Source organism: Notolepis coatsorum (assembly GCF_963971535.1).
Source record: "Notolepis coatsorum genome assembly, chromosome: 16".
NCBI classification, from domain to species: domain Eukaryota; kingdom Metazoa; phylum Chordata; class Actinopteri; order Aulopiformes; family Paralepididae; genus Notolepis; species Notolepis coatsorum.
The window spans coordinates 31,037,177-31,052,234 of NC_140180.1; the positions used below are offsets into that span (position 1 = coordinate 31,037,177).

At 46.9% G+C, this 15,058-nt stretch overlaps 1 protein-coding gene across 1 annotated transcript in view; it reads left to right on the forward strand.

Annotated features, from left to right (window-relative positions):
- Positions 1 to 15,058, forward strand: part of egf (epidermal growth factor) — a gene marked incomplete at both ends in the record, with an annotated part of 53,986 nt that overhangs the window by 20,284 nt on the left and 18,644 nt on the right. The window contains 5 exons of the mRNA XM_084332015.1: positions 11,802 to 11,944; positions 12,793 to 12,897; positions 13,672 to 13,895; positions 14,546 to 14,713; positions 14,872 to 15,021. Of these exons, the coding sequence (XP_084188141.1) occupies positions 11,802 to 11,944; positions 12,793 to 12,897; positions 13,672 to 13,895; positions 14,546 to 14,713; positions 14,872 to 15,021 (790 nt within the window). The remainder of the gene's footprint in view (positions 1 to 11,801; positions 11,945 to 12,792; positions 12,898 to 13,671; positions 13,896 to 14,545; positions 14,714 to 14,871; positions 15,022 to 15,058) is intronic.

Sequence of the window (15,058 nt, forward strand, 5' to 3'; positions counted from 1 at the left end):
CCTTCGGTCATGACATGCTTTATCAGGTTGTGTGTCTTGGATGGGGATGTGGTGGGGATTGATCTGTGGGGTGTTTTGGGGACTGGCTGTTCCGGGGGGGTTCACATGCTTTTGAGCAACACTGTACTTATTGTACTTATTTTACAAGTACAGTGTTGCTCACATGCTTTCGAGCAACACTGTACTTATTGTACTTACTTTATGCCTATTCTTATGTCTGCACTTTCTACATTGCACTACTTTTATTGTCTTTTATACCTATTCTTATGTCTGCACTTTATGCATTGCTTTTATTCTGTCAACTGTATGCAAATGTTATGCCTATGTTTATGCTATTTGCTGCAAAGCACTTTGAGCTGCAATACATGTATGCTATAAAAAGTTATTATTATTATTATTATTCTACTATCCTGCACTCTTCATAATATACTAATATGTCTCTACTACTATGCACTCAACACTGCAGCACTCAAGTTTCAACACTTTGATGAACATTGTTACTCAGCTGAAAGAATTGTACCCTGGGTCCTGTCCGGGGTTCCAAGCAAAACCCTGGACATCCTCCAGTATGTTCAAAACTCAGCTGCCAGGGTTCTAACCCGCACCAAACCCTGGCAGCACATCACCCCCACCCTTATCCACCTCCACTGGCTCCCCATCAAATCCCGCATTACCTACAAAACCGCTCACTTACAAATCCCTCCACGCTCTGGCACCTCAGTACCTCACTGACCTCCTCCACCCCTACACTCAGTCACGGTCCCTGCGATCCACGGACACTGGTCAGCTCTCCATTCCACGAACAAGACTGCGGACCTTTGGGGACAGAGCTTTCAGTGTGGCATCTCCCACCCTCTAGAACTCCCTCCCTGCAGAACTCCGCAACGCCCCAACTCTGGACTCATTCAAAAAACTCCTCAAAACCCACCTCTTCAACTTGGCCTTTAACCCCTAATCTCTCACTTTGTATGTTGTGTCTGTCCACTATGCTTGTTACTTTTGTTATTTTTGTCCCCCTATGTAAAGCGACCTTGGGTCTTCTGAAAGGCGCTATATAAAACAAAGTTATTATCAGGGGTGTAAAAAGTACCCAGAAATTATACTTAAGTGAAAGTATGGGTACCGTCTCGAAATCTTACTCAAGTTAAAGTCAGAGTATCTGGCTAAAAACACACTTGAGTAAAAGTAAAAAAGTTTCTACTTTTAAATGTACTTAAGTACTAAAAAGTTTAAACTTTTTTTCTGACTGTCTATTCTTCTGATAGCAGGTGTTTAATCAAAGATCCCTGCTTTCTAGTCTTTCTAGGACCAATCAGCATGGGTATGGGCGGGTTCATTTTCCATTGATCAGGATTTGATTGGCTGTTTTTAAATAAAGTGTGGCCGCAGGATTAATAACGTTAACGTTAGTTCGGCCAGAGAAACAAATATACTAATTAAAATAGTTGGACCTGCGAGATTTGTACTTTGTACTTTGTAGGTCTGCATTTTAAATGTAAGGAGTAAAAAGTATGTATTTTTTACTCTGAAATGTAATTGAGTAAAAGTACATGTATACAAACCTAATAATACTCAAGTAAAGTACAAATCACCAAAAACAGTACTTAAGTATAATTGTAACGAAGTACAAATATTATTATTATTGTAACTGAGGGGTACAATTCCCTGACTGTATTGTTAGATATGGTATTTAATACCACTACCTCTTGTACTTTAACTTCTGGCCATCCAGTACATGATATAAGTATGATGAACACTTTCCCACCTGATGAAACGAATCCACACAAATGTACAAATCGAATATTTAATATAGCAAAAGGTATATACAACGTTCACTTGTTTACACTTATGATTTGAAATATGCACTTGTATGGCAAATGAGTATTCGTAGGTAAATCAACATTGAATGTCCAATCTCTGGTTACGCAGGGAGTAAGTATACAACCTGGATATTTAGGAACTATAGCGATGGTACTCAAATGATTATAGCTGGATACACTAAGGGGGGGGGGGGGTCCCGCTGGTTGTAAGACAGTAGGAGGGGGGGGGTTAGAGAAGCCGCTGGCGGTATCCCATCTGGCCGACGGTTTCTTGGGAGAATTCAAAGTCTTGAACACGGTGCCCACAGAACCTCGGTCCGCAGACGAATACAGCTGGACCCTCTGGTGGACGGTAGCTGCCGGTCCACAACGGAGAGACGTGAGGCGACCTCACTGGTGTAGAGCGCCGTCTCACCTGGAGTCCTCTCCGGGGGGTAGTTCCAACACTCCGCAGTGTTGGCCGTTATCCATGGAATAATCAAAGCACCCAAAGCATAATCCAAGCCGTGGAAGGCTCGCCGTCGTCCGGGTAGAGTAATCCAATATACAGGTCCAGTCGCCCTGGCCCGGAGCTCCTCGGATGCAAGCACCACTAGGGGTCTGCCCAGCCTGGTTAAGCGTCCAGATAACGTCAGGAACGATGGGGGTACTGATAACTTTATAACTCTAACCGAACGATGCACCATACATAAATAGACTATTATTAGCTTAATAGAATACGTCCAACTCGACGGTATAGTGCCAAACTATGACTATTCAACTATTAATCCACACGATATCTCCATGCCTATTCTGAGGCCAAGTAGGCCTTACTACACCACACGTGCGTCGTGGGTGAGGCTTCGCGTCTGTCACTCTGTTGGAGGGTAAAGAACTGGACTAAAAGAAAGTTCTACTTTACTTGCGCCATATATATATGCGCTATGAACAAATAGTACCATTCGTATTTCGCCAGACGTATTCCTACGCGGAACCGGGGCTTGCCACGACATGTTGGGCGGCACGATTGAACTTGAACCTAGGGGTATGGCAACCTGGCGCCAGGTTCTCGTCCAATGGTAGAATGAAACTATTATGGGCTGTTTAGTAGACTAAAGGGATATTCAGTGCATATTGTACAAGGAATATACAGGGGATATCAAACGATATACAAACACTATTTAAATATATATATATAAATAAATATATATATTCGGTTTAATCTGATCCTTCACAACAGCCGCCCCCTAATTAGTCCCACCTAATTAGCTAAGCAGAGACAGATTAACCGCACTGTCTACCACTCAAGGTCCGCTGTAAGGGTCAGTCAACTCACAAAGTCATGGGGTCATGGTCATCATCGATAGTATCCGGGAGTCGGGGCAGTTCTATGAGCCTCGCCACGGGTCGTGTGTAAGTGCGCCCTTGGACGAGTACTTCAGCTGCTCGGACCTTGCCATCGGCACCGGTGATCACTTTGCTTACGCGGCCAGCCGGCCACATAGCTCTGGGTAGTGACTGGTCAATAATCATGACGACTGTTCCTTCTGTCAAATTGTCTCTCTCTTTTACCCACTTCTGGCGGGTCTGTAGAGACGGTAGGTAGTGGAGTAGGAAGCTGCTCCAAAACTTGTCAGCTAGTACTTGACTGTACCTCCACATTCTTCGGCCGTTTGCTTCTTCAGGCCTGTACATTGTCTGGGGTAGCGCGGGGTCCAGCCGCCCCATTAGGAGTGTGTTGGGGGTGACTGGGTCGACATCTGCTACATCACTGGAGACGTAACCGAGGGGCTTTGAGTTCAATACTCCCTCGATCTCCGTGAGGACTGTCATTAGGACTTCCTCCGCCACAGTCTGGGCCCCAAGCACGGCGTACAGGGCTGTCTTTATAGAACGTACTTCTCGTTCCCAGGTTCCACCGAAGTGGGGTGCGTTCGGGGGATTAAACTGGAAGTCAATCTGGGATGGAGCGAGGTGGGTCTAAGTTCTGGGCCCATAGCTTGGAAGCTCTCTCTCAGCTCTCTTTCTCCGCCTTTAAAGTTTGTCCCGTGATCAGACAACAATGTAGACGGTTTTCCTTTCCGTGATGTGAATCTTCGGAAGGCCATAAGGAATGAGTCTGTGCTCATGGTCGGAAGGAGCTCGATATGTATCGCTCTGGTGGTCATGCATTTGAATACAATACCCCACCGCTTCTCGGTTCCTCTTCCTCTCTTTATATACAACGGGCCAAAGCAGTCCATGCCTGTGGAGTGGAATGGCTTGTCGCCGATTCGGAGGCGACAGGGGGGTAAGTCAGCCATCCGTGGTATGCTGGGCTGCGCGCGCCACTTACGGCAGTCTAGACAGGTTCGCTGGAAGCGCCGTACTGCTTCTCTCCCTTGCAGTATCCAATAACGACGTCTGATCTCCGCGAAGACTCTCTCTGCTCCTGCGTGGTGTACATCCTCGTCGTATTTCTTTATGATCAGCTCTGTGACCTTGTGTCGGCTGTTCAAGACGATCGGGTACTTAATATCATCCGGTAGATCGGGGGCTCTCCGCAGGCGACCACCCACTCTGATGAGATTATGGGCGTCACTCTCTGGTGCCAGGTGAAGCAGTCTGCTGTCTGATGGGACGGGGTTTCCTCCCTGTAGACAGTCTAGCTCATCGGGGAACGAGTCTCTCTGGGCTCGTTGTAGTAGAAGAAGTTCTGCTTCTTCGTAGTCAGCTGCTGACATGTCAGTGGTGGACTGAATCTCTGGGTGGTGCCGCAGGAATGTTCTTTGCTGCGCACTCTCTAGGGTAATGCAGTCATCTATGTTGGGGTCTGTGGAGGCGACTGTGCTCAGTCCACAGAACATAGGTTTCTTGTTCTCAGCCTCCTCGTTACTTGCTTCCCGTGGGGTGGGCGTAGGCCACTCTCCTTCCGGGAGCTTGAGGAATTCTGGTCCGTCACTGTAGATGTTGCGACGGGTTAGGTCATCCAGAGACATTCCCCGGGTGATGACGTCAGCTGGGTTGTGTTTGGTGTCCACATACCGCCAGCTCGCTGCTTCTGTTAACTCTTGAATCTCGGTGACTCTGGCTCCCACGAAGACTTTGTATCTGCATGAATCAGACTTGATCCATGTGAGTACTGTCGTGGAATCTGACCACAAGATTGTTCTGTGCACCGGAATGGTGAGTTCACGTTGGATTAACGTGGCTAGATGCGCTCCTGCTAGGGCTGCGCAGAGCTCTAGACGCGGGATAGATTGTTGCTTTCGTGGGGCTATTCTTGAGCGGGCCAGGATGAAAGCAGTGTGTATCTTTCCTCCCTTCTCTTGGGCACGCAAGTAGGCCACCGATCCATAGGCTACTTCGGAGGCGTCGCTGAAGACGTGTAGATCAATCTCACATGTCTCTGGCCTCACTGTGGATGGGAAGTAGCTGCGGCGTATATTGACGCCTGGGAGTGAGCGGAGTTCCGTCTCCCACTCTCTCCATGTTGAGGCAAGGTGTGCGGGTATTGGGTCGTCCCAGCCCTGGTCCTTGTCCCATAGTGCTCGTACAATCATCTTTGCCCTGGTGGTGTAAGGTAGAATACATCCCAACGGGTCATATTGTCTGGCGAGTGTTCTGTACACACTCCGTCTGGTGGTCGGTATCGCCGTCGACCTTCCCTGCTCTGGAGCCAAGGGTTTGTGTCTATAGTGGAGCGAGTCTGTTTTGAAGCGCCAGACTAGTCCTAGTGTCATTTCTTGGGCTTCTCCTGGGATGGTCGCCATCCAGGTCTCGCTGCTGGCAGCCTTGTCCGCGGGGGAGAGGCTGCGCAATACGTGCGGGTCACTGCTGGCCCACTGCCTGAGATCAAAGCCGCCTTTGATCAGGGAGGCGCGTAACTTGATTAGGAGAGCCTCGGCTTCTTCTTGAGTCGAAACGCTTTGTAAACAGTTGTCCACGTAGAAACTGTTCTTCACACTGTGTTGGACCTCTTCATCTGCTGCTGGGTCCTCTGCGACGTGTTTCTGTAGTGCAAATGTAGCACAGCACGGGCTGCATGTGGTTCCGAAGGGGAGTACTTCCCACTGGTAGATGGCTGGGTTCTCATCTCCGATCCTCTCCCTCCATAGGAACCGCAGCAGGGGCTTGTCCTCCTCTACTAGTCTCACCTGCAGGAACATCCCTTTGATATCCCCGCTGATAGCCACCTTGTCCTGGCGGAAGCGCAGTAGCACGCCTAGTAGGGAGGGGCCGAGTGTGGGGCCGGGCAAGAGCTCTTTATTCAGATTTTGGGATCCGATCTGGTAGCTGCAGTTAAACACAATGCGATCCTTGCCGTTGTGATGGACCTTGTGATGCGGCACGTACCATGATTCGGTCGTCTGATCGGCCTCTTTAATGTCAATCTTTGTTACGTGTCCCGCTGTGATTAGCTTCTCAATCTCAGCGCGGTACACACTCTCTTGAGCGGGGTCTTTGGCTAGGCGCCGCTCCGTGTTCAATAGATAGCGCTCCGTGGCGTCTTTCTTTGCGTGAAAGGTGGGCATTCCCTCTCGCCTCAGGAGTGGAGTTGCGTATCTCATCACTCCGCCGACTGTGACTCTCTTTGTCCCCTGCTCGAGTAGGTTGATGGCGTAAATGTCTTCTTTAGAACGAATATCTTTCTTTTCGTTCTTAAAGGGCATTGTCTCTAGTGTCCATAGCCTCTCGACATGCTGCAGGAGAGTGGTGTCTTCTTCTGTCGTTCTGGAGTGGAGGCAGCTAGTGGCTGCTGTTCGGTTGAGAGATTTAGCGAGGGGGCCTTGTAGGGTCCACCCTAGGCGGGTCTCGACTGCTGCAGGACAGCCTCGGGGTCCTGTATGGACCCGGTCAATCGGGACTATGAGTTCTGCATGGTCGGAGCCTATCAGCAGGGTCGGGGTAGCGCCGTCTATGAGCGGGATAGGTAATTGGCGCAGGTGCACATATTTATCCATCAACTTGGTGACAGGGTAGGTGTACTGCGATAGTCCTATTTCTTGGCTGGTGAAAGCATTTGTAATCTTATACCGTCGCTCTGGCTGCCCGTTTGCTGCGATAGTGAAGGAGACATTCTCGCCCTTTATCGTCTTTAAATCTCTTCTTATTGTCCGAATCGTCATTTCGTTCTTGCTCCCCCGCAGTCCCAGCTGGGCCGCAGCGGACGCGAGCAGAAGGGTCTTCTCTGACCCGTCATCAAGGACGGCGTAAGTGTCCATGACTTTATCTTGGTAGCTCAATGTCACACGGACTACCTTTAAGAGCACTTGGGCGCCGCTGCTGCTGGCGGGGTCAATGTACATGACACTTGCCTTGGTGCCGCTCGATGGTGCAGGTGGAGGCCGTCTTCTGTTACTCTCGTGTAGTATATCTAGATGGGCTCCGTCGCACCGGCTGCACCTTTTCTTTAGGCGGCATTCGGCTGCCATGTGTGGCCGCGCACATCGGTAACAGCGCCTGTTGGACTTTATCCATTGACTCACTTCTTCTGCATTCATCTTTGTGAATAGGTCACATTGTGACAGCCAGTGTTCTTTCTCACAGTAGGGACATGCTATCTTCCACTTCTCTTTTCTCGAGGGGGTGCTGTGACTCTTACTGCTCGGTACTGACTCTGATTGGTGCATGACAGTCACCGATCTTCTTCCATCATTTATTCTCCTGGGTCCCTCTCTGGAGCTTGGCGTGCTCCGCCCGAATGTATCCAGTCGTAAGCTGCTGACTTCTCTCGCCAGGAAGTCAGCTAGATCAAGGAGGGATGGCTCGGGGCCGTTGGGATCCCGGTAGTCTCTCTGCCGCCTAAAACGCTCCTGTCTTGCGGGTGGCAGCTTCTCCAAAATCCTCTCGACGTTAGAGTTGGCGTATAGCTCATGCATGCCCTTTTCCCGTTGCGCTCCCAGCATCCCTACCAGGGACTGCACTTTGATTGACAGGTCGTCTAATGAGCGATTGTCTGTGGCTGGGGGTAGGCGATCAATATGCCTTATCTCTTGGATTACGTAATCCCATATACGTCCATATCTCTGGTCCAGCGCCGCTAGGGCCGCTGTGTATGGTGTCGAAGAGGTGGCATAGGCTAGCGCTATATTGTGCGCTCGCGGTACTTTCAGGTGCTTCAGTAATATTGCATACTTGTGGCGTTCATCAGCGACATCCACCATCATTGTCTCTAAGCACATCCGGAGCTCCGTGTACTGTGCTCGACTCTCATAGGCGAAGTCTGGAAATGACGGCGTGGCAATGTATGACGCCGTGGATGGCTGATACATCGGCGAGCGTTGGGGGAGAGACCTCCTGGGCGAGTCCCCTCTTGCGCCTCGCTGTGGGCTGGTACTGACAGGGTACCATGGCCCGCTGGTCCAGGTGCTATTCCTCGGGGCTGGTCGTGCGTCGTGCTCACCCGTGAATAGAGTCGGGGGTCTGTAGCGCAGCGCCGCGGGGGTATAGCCTGGACTGTACTGGACCTCCTGGTCCGGTGGAGTACTGTGCTGTCGTCGGGCTTGGTTCTCCTCCTCTCCCTCTTCTTCCTCTATCAGATCTTCCAGATCCTGTAATCGTTTATTTAGCTTCTCCGCAGTGTATGCCGCTCCTTCCTTGTAGCTGGGTCTCGCTTGGACCGGTCTGGGAAGGGGGTCTGCGGGGGGTATAGGCTCGGTCTGTTGGTCAAGTTCAGGGTCGCTTGCTCGTTGAGGAGACGCTGCCCTTGACTGTTGTCTCGACGAGTTCCTTGAACCCCTGGCGGAGGGAGAGGGTGTTGCCTTGCGGATCAGCTGCTCCATTAGCTGCGCTTGTAACTTGTCGCGCTCGACTTCGCGCTTGGTGAGATCTGCTTCTCTTTGGGCACCGGCAGCGGCGCGCTGGGCGTCGGCCCGGTCTCTTGCCATATTCTCTTCCGTCTGAAGGCATCTCATCTCCAGGCGTGTGTGCTCTTCTTCGCTCCGTTGTTGCGCTTGGAGTTGTTCGCGCTCGCTGAGCGCCTGTGCTTGGAGACGGTCGCGTTCACCCTGAAGTCGATCGCGTTCGGTAGCGGCTGTCAGGCTGACGAGGAACGCCTGTTGTAGCATCCTCTCCGCTTCGCTGGGGGAAGGCGGTTGTGGAGGTGAGCCGCTCCTGCGTGAGCCGCTCCTGGGGGTACTCGTTGGGGAGTCCTGGAGCTCTATTTCCTCGGCGCTCTCCTCCTCTTCTTCCGTGCAGAGTTCTCTCTCTGTAGGGTTGTCTTCCTCCCGGTGCTGGTCGGGGACTACTTCTTGGGTAGTGGCGGGGGGTAAAGGCATGTCCGCTACCTCCTGGTCCCCACCGTGAGCTTGGTCAGTTACATTAGGACCTACTAGGGCCTCTGTGGTCGGGGAAACCTGGTCGTTAAGGTCAGACATAATTTTACTTTCTACTTTTACCGCGTTTACCGTTTGTCGAAGGCTAGGTAGTTGACTGACAGTGTAATCCTCTAAGTACTGAGGTGGCTGTCGTCTGCGCCGCGGGCGTTCTAGGTTAGGAGGACCGTTTCGTGGAGTGTTCATCATAGGCCATTTCAATATTAATAACACTATATTAATATTACACTAGTTACCCTCCGGCTCGAAGGACCAATTGTAACTGAGGGGGACAATTCTCTGACTGTATTGTTAGATATGGTATTTAATACCACTACCTCTTGTACTTTAACTTCTGGCCATCCAGTACATGATATAAGTATGATGAACACTTTCCCACCTGATGAAACGAATCCACACAAATGTACAAATCGAATATTTAATATAGCAAAAGGTATATACAACGTTCACTTGTTTACACTTATGATTTGAAATATGCACTTGTATGGCAAATGAGTATTCGTAGGTAAATCAACATTGAATGTCCAATCTCTGGTTACGCAGGGAGTAAGTATACAACCTGGATATTTAGGAACTATAGCGATGGTACTCAAATGATTATAGCTGGATACACTAAGGGGGGGGGGGGGGTCCCGCTGGTTGTAAGACAGTAGGAGGGGGGGGGTTAGAGAAGCCGCTGGCGGTATCCCATCTGGCCGACGGTTTCTTGGGAGAATCAACTTGGAGTGTTGGCCGTTATCCATGGAATAATCAAAGCACCCAAAGCATAATCCAAGCCGGGGAAGGCTCGCCGTCGTCCGGGTAGAGTAATCCAATATACAGGTCCAGTCGCCCTGACCCGGAGCTCCTCGGATGCAAGCACCACTAGGGGTCTGCCCAGCCTGGTTAAGCGTCCAGATAACGTCAGGAACGATGGGGGTACTGATAACTTTATAACTCTAACCGAACGATGCACCATACATAAATAGACTATTATTAGCTTAATAGAATACGTCCAACTCGACGGTATAGTGCCAAACTATGACTATTCAACTATTAATCCACACGATATCTCCATGCCTATTCTGAGGCCAAGTAGGCCTTACTACACCACACGTGCGTCGTGGGTGAGGCTTCGCGTCTGTCACTCTGTTGGAGGGTAAAGAACTGGACTAAAAGAAAGTTCTACTTTACTTGCGCCATATATATATGCGCTATGAACAAATAGTACCATTCGTATTTCGCCAGACGTATTCCTACGCGGAACCGGGGCTTGCCACGACATGTTGGGCGGCACGATTGAACTTGAACCTAGGGGTATGGCAACCTGGCGCCAGGTTCTCGTCCAATGGTAGAATGAAACTATTATGGGCTGTTTAGTAGACTAAAGGGATATTCAGTGCATATTGTACAAGGAATATACAGGGGATATCAAACGATATACAAACACTATTTAAATATATATAAATAAATAAATATATTCGGTTTAATCTGATCCTTCACAACAATTATTATTATTATTATTATTATTATTATTATTATTATTATTATTATTATTATTATTATTATTATTATTATTATTATTATTATTATTATTATTATTATTATTATTATTATTATTATTATTATTATTATTATTATTATTATTACCCTGCACTCTGATATTTGGTTTCCAAATGTAGAGTGCACTACAAATTGAATGTATTATTATTATTATTATTATTATTATTATTATTATTATTATTATTATTATTATTATTATTATTATTATTATTATTATTATTATTATTATTATTATTATTATTATTATTATTACCCTTCCTGCTGACTTGTCGTACAGAACTTGTAAGTCACTTTGGATAAAAGCGTCAGCTATATGACAAAATGTAAATGTAAATATCTAAAAAAGTTAATAATGAAAACTACCCAGCTTTAAAAAGTAACGTAATATAAAAAAAAAGTATGCAAGTATTTCCTAAGTATACAATACAGTTGTATTCGTTGTTTTGACTAAACTCATTAAAAAAAATTAAGTGGTACTGGAGTTACTTGGCACCTTGTTTTAGTGTAGAGATACAGTGCCACCTACTGGACACCTATATATCCTGTATGATAAAAGATTAGAAAAGTTATGAGTTTTGCTCTTCCTGCATTTGTTCTTCTTGCATTTGTTCTTCCTGCGTTTCTTCTTACGCTAAGTGTCTTAAATGATCCATGCTTCTTTTACATGAATGGATACGTTCACTGGCTTCATTAAAGGGTAAGTTCAGAATTTTGGACCTTGGATCGCTACTCTATTTTCTACTTACCAATGATGTTGTTGATTGGTAGAGTCCATGCTCGGCACCGGCTAGTTAGTCACAAACCAAATTCAGAGTAATGGGGCCACATTTCAGTCTGTACAAGCCCTGAAATAAAGGCTGAAACCCACTCCACGCTGTATCCAAACATAAAAGGTTTGTTTTCTAATATGTTTAGGTGCTTTTCACAATGGCCCCATTAAGTTTACAGTACACTGTTTTGTAACAAGCTAAGGAGGAGTTGGGTATCCAGCATGAAGCACAGTATGGATTGGGCTGAGACAACATCATTGATGAGTCAGAAATAGAGTCGGAACTAGAGGCCTTAAAATTCTGAACTTACCATTTGATGGCATACAATATTATGTGCTAACTGTATTTTTCATTCATTCCTCTTGTTTTGCTAGATGTACTTTGCCAATATGAACCAAATAGAACGGGTTGATTTGAGTGGTGGTCCCAGGGAAGTTCTGGTCTCCGAGGGTCTGGATGCACCAGAGGGATTGGCTGTGGACTGGATCAACCGCAGGTTGTACTGGACTGACCGCAGGTTTGTGGTGGAGTGGGATGAATACAAGAACCGATGCCTGGATTACCAACCCAATGCCCCAGGGCACCGGGCCCCCGGACTGTCAGGGGCCTCAGACTACCAAAGACCCAGAGCCTCAGGATTCTTGTGTATTGATTAGATTAAGCCTAGTAAATTGAGAAAAGCATTCCATTGACCAGAGGGAAGGTAATAGAGAGAAGGTTTTACATAGATGAGGAGGAAATTCCATTGATAAGGGACAAGCCTGTGAAAAGTTTGGGTAGGTGGTATAATGAGGAGTTGAATGATCGTGAACAGATAGAGCAACTTAGGAAAGATGTTTTAGAGGGGATAGGAAGGATAGAGAAGCCAATTATATATATTATTTATATCATATAGAATGTGTATATTATATACATTCTATATGAGATTTTAATTGCTGGTCCACTTATGCTCTCTCTCATTGCTTCCTACAGTTGTCTGGTTTACACTTAAACATGCTTCAACATTGTTTAAGGTCATTGGTGTGTGATGTGTCAAGAGTATATAGCAAATATACATAATTACTTTATATACCTTTTGGTGTAACATTTCTTTTGATATTGGATATCCCAATTGGGATTGTTAATCTTGGTCTTTCCTATTGGGTTTTTAAAACAACGTTTTGACTAGTGCTCTCTATGAAGGTAAAAGCTATTCTGTTCTCATTACTATTATTTAACCTACTATAGAATCATTCAGATTCAGATTCAGATCATTTTACTGTCACCGCTTTTTTAGCTTGTTTTTCCTGGCTCCTCAACCGTAGTAGTTTGGTATAACAACATGTTTATTCTAGACTCATTATTTCCTGTTTTGTTGTCGTCCAGCCGGTCAACGATCGACTGCAGTTCCTTGACTGGACTGGACAGAGAAACCATCGTAAGTAAAGGACTGCAGAAACCCAGGGGGATCGCAGTTCATCCTCTGGCAAAGTAAGTACATGTTTTTTTTTTCTGTCTTCTTAAAGGGATAGTTAACATTTCTGGACATTCAATTGTATGAAATACTTGCCAGTAGTGTAGTGGAAGCAAAGCTATTAGACTTTACTGAGTCCCGTGGTCAGAGTTCTGGCCGGGTTCTGAGCGAACCGGGAAGCTTTAGAGACAGGCAGCAAATGAGGATTCGGGTGATTCACAGCACCAAATATGTTTCAGTCTACAACATGCAGGCAAAGCCGGGTTACCCATGTCCAACACTGTGAACCGGCTACAGTGCATAGTAATAAACGGTCTTGTTTCAATAAAACAATATAGTGCCAAGTGATAGAAGAATCTGAAATGCTGGAGGACTGTGGTTTTGTGTTGGAAATGGGTAATATAACCCTTTTACCTGCATGTTGTTGGATGGGACTTTGCAAATAAGCTAATAGCTTTGCTTCCACTACAGTACCAGCAAGTATTGCATACAACTTAATGTCCAACAATCCCAACTATCCCTTTAACCAAATACAGATTACTCTATTTCTGTGCATGTTGTAGATCAATGAGCCATGAATGGCATCAGCACTGCCAAGGTTAGGGGTTTGATTTTTAGCTCATAATACTGTAAGGTGCTTTGAGTAAAAGCATTCATCAAATATAAAATGATTAGTAGTATTATTAGTAGCAGTGTTATCATCATCATTGTCATCATCATCATCATCATCATCGTTATCATCGTCATCATCATCATCATCATGGCTTACAGTCTCTGTTTTACTTTTTGAGGAAGTTGTTTTGGACTGACATGGGCAGCAGGCCTGCGGTGGAGAGTTCCTCCTTGGAAGGAAAGGAGCGCGCGGTCGTGGCCAGAGGCAACATGGTGGCCCCCAGCGGCCTGACCGTCGACTTCACAGAGGACCGGTTGTTCTGGTGCGACAGGAAGAGGGGCGTGGTGGAGACGTCGGCCCTGGACGGCTCCGACAGACGGGTCCTGATAGAGAACCAAGTAGGTGAGGCTTGTGTGGAGCACAGACAACGCACGCAATCACACGGCTCCTGGTTCGATTCTGGCTCCTCCCGCCAGCGTCCTTGATACACTTAACCCCTAACTGCTCCCGATGAGCAGGTTGGCACCTTGCATGGTTGCTTCCCGCCGTCGGTGTGTGAATGTGTGAGTGAATGGGTGAATGTGAGGCATAAGTTTGGATAAAAGCGCTGTATAAATGCCGTCCATTTACACACAGAGATATGCACATGGTTTATATCTCTGGTCAGTGTTGTAGTCAAGAACACCCCCAGTCAAGATGGGTTTCCTCTTTGAAGAAGTTTTTTCAGGCAGTCGGATCATATTGTGGAACATGAACATTGTACTGTATATCCTTCTTTCCCATAATGGAAAAGATGTATACAAATCTTACAAGATTGGTACTTGTGGTCTAACAAATAATTGGCACTACAGTAAATGTGATTCCTACAGGGAATTTACAGAATATATGGTTTGAGCAACCAGTAATTGAACATAAAGTATGTAAAGATGTTAGGAGTACAGTCATGATATCTGGCAGCGATTATGTTTCCTATACATTATCTGAAGGCAGACACAGTGTATGTATGTTCTTTTATAACCCTTTTCCGTACGGGTGTCCTCTTCGTGCCCCAGGTCGGCCTTTTGATCTGGCCGTGTTTGAGGACAGGCTCTGGATCGCAGACTGGGAACACCAGCTCCTGCGGTGCGTACACAAGCGGACGGGGAGAAAACTGGAGCGTATCCATGACAACGTTGTCCAACCCGCATCCCTCGTGGTGGTCCACCCCCTTGCTAAGCCAGGTACAGTCGGAGACAAAGACGAAGATGTTCTAATATGATTGTATGCTGATTTAGAGTTTTAGACCGTAATAATAAGTATATGTGCCACTGACAAAAGAGTAAAACCAAGAATATAAGAATCATAATTTCTGATGATCAACCTTCCTATTCACCTTTAGGGGCTGATGTCTGCCTTCACCGGAATGGAGGTTGTGGCCAGGTGTGTGTGAGCAGGCTAGGATTCGCCCACTGCTCCTGTCTATCACACTATGTCCAATCAGAAGACGGAAAAGACTGCTTTCCGGTCAATGCGTCCAATGGAACAACAGGTGACATAAGGGCCTCCCCACTTACTGTACCTTTTGA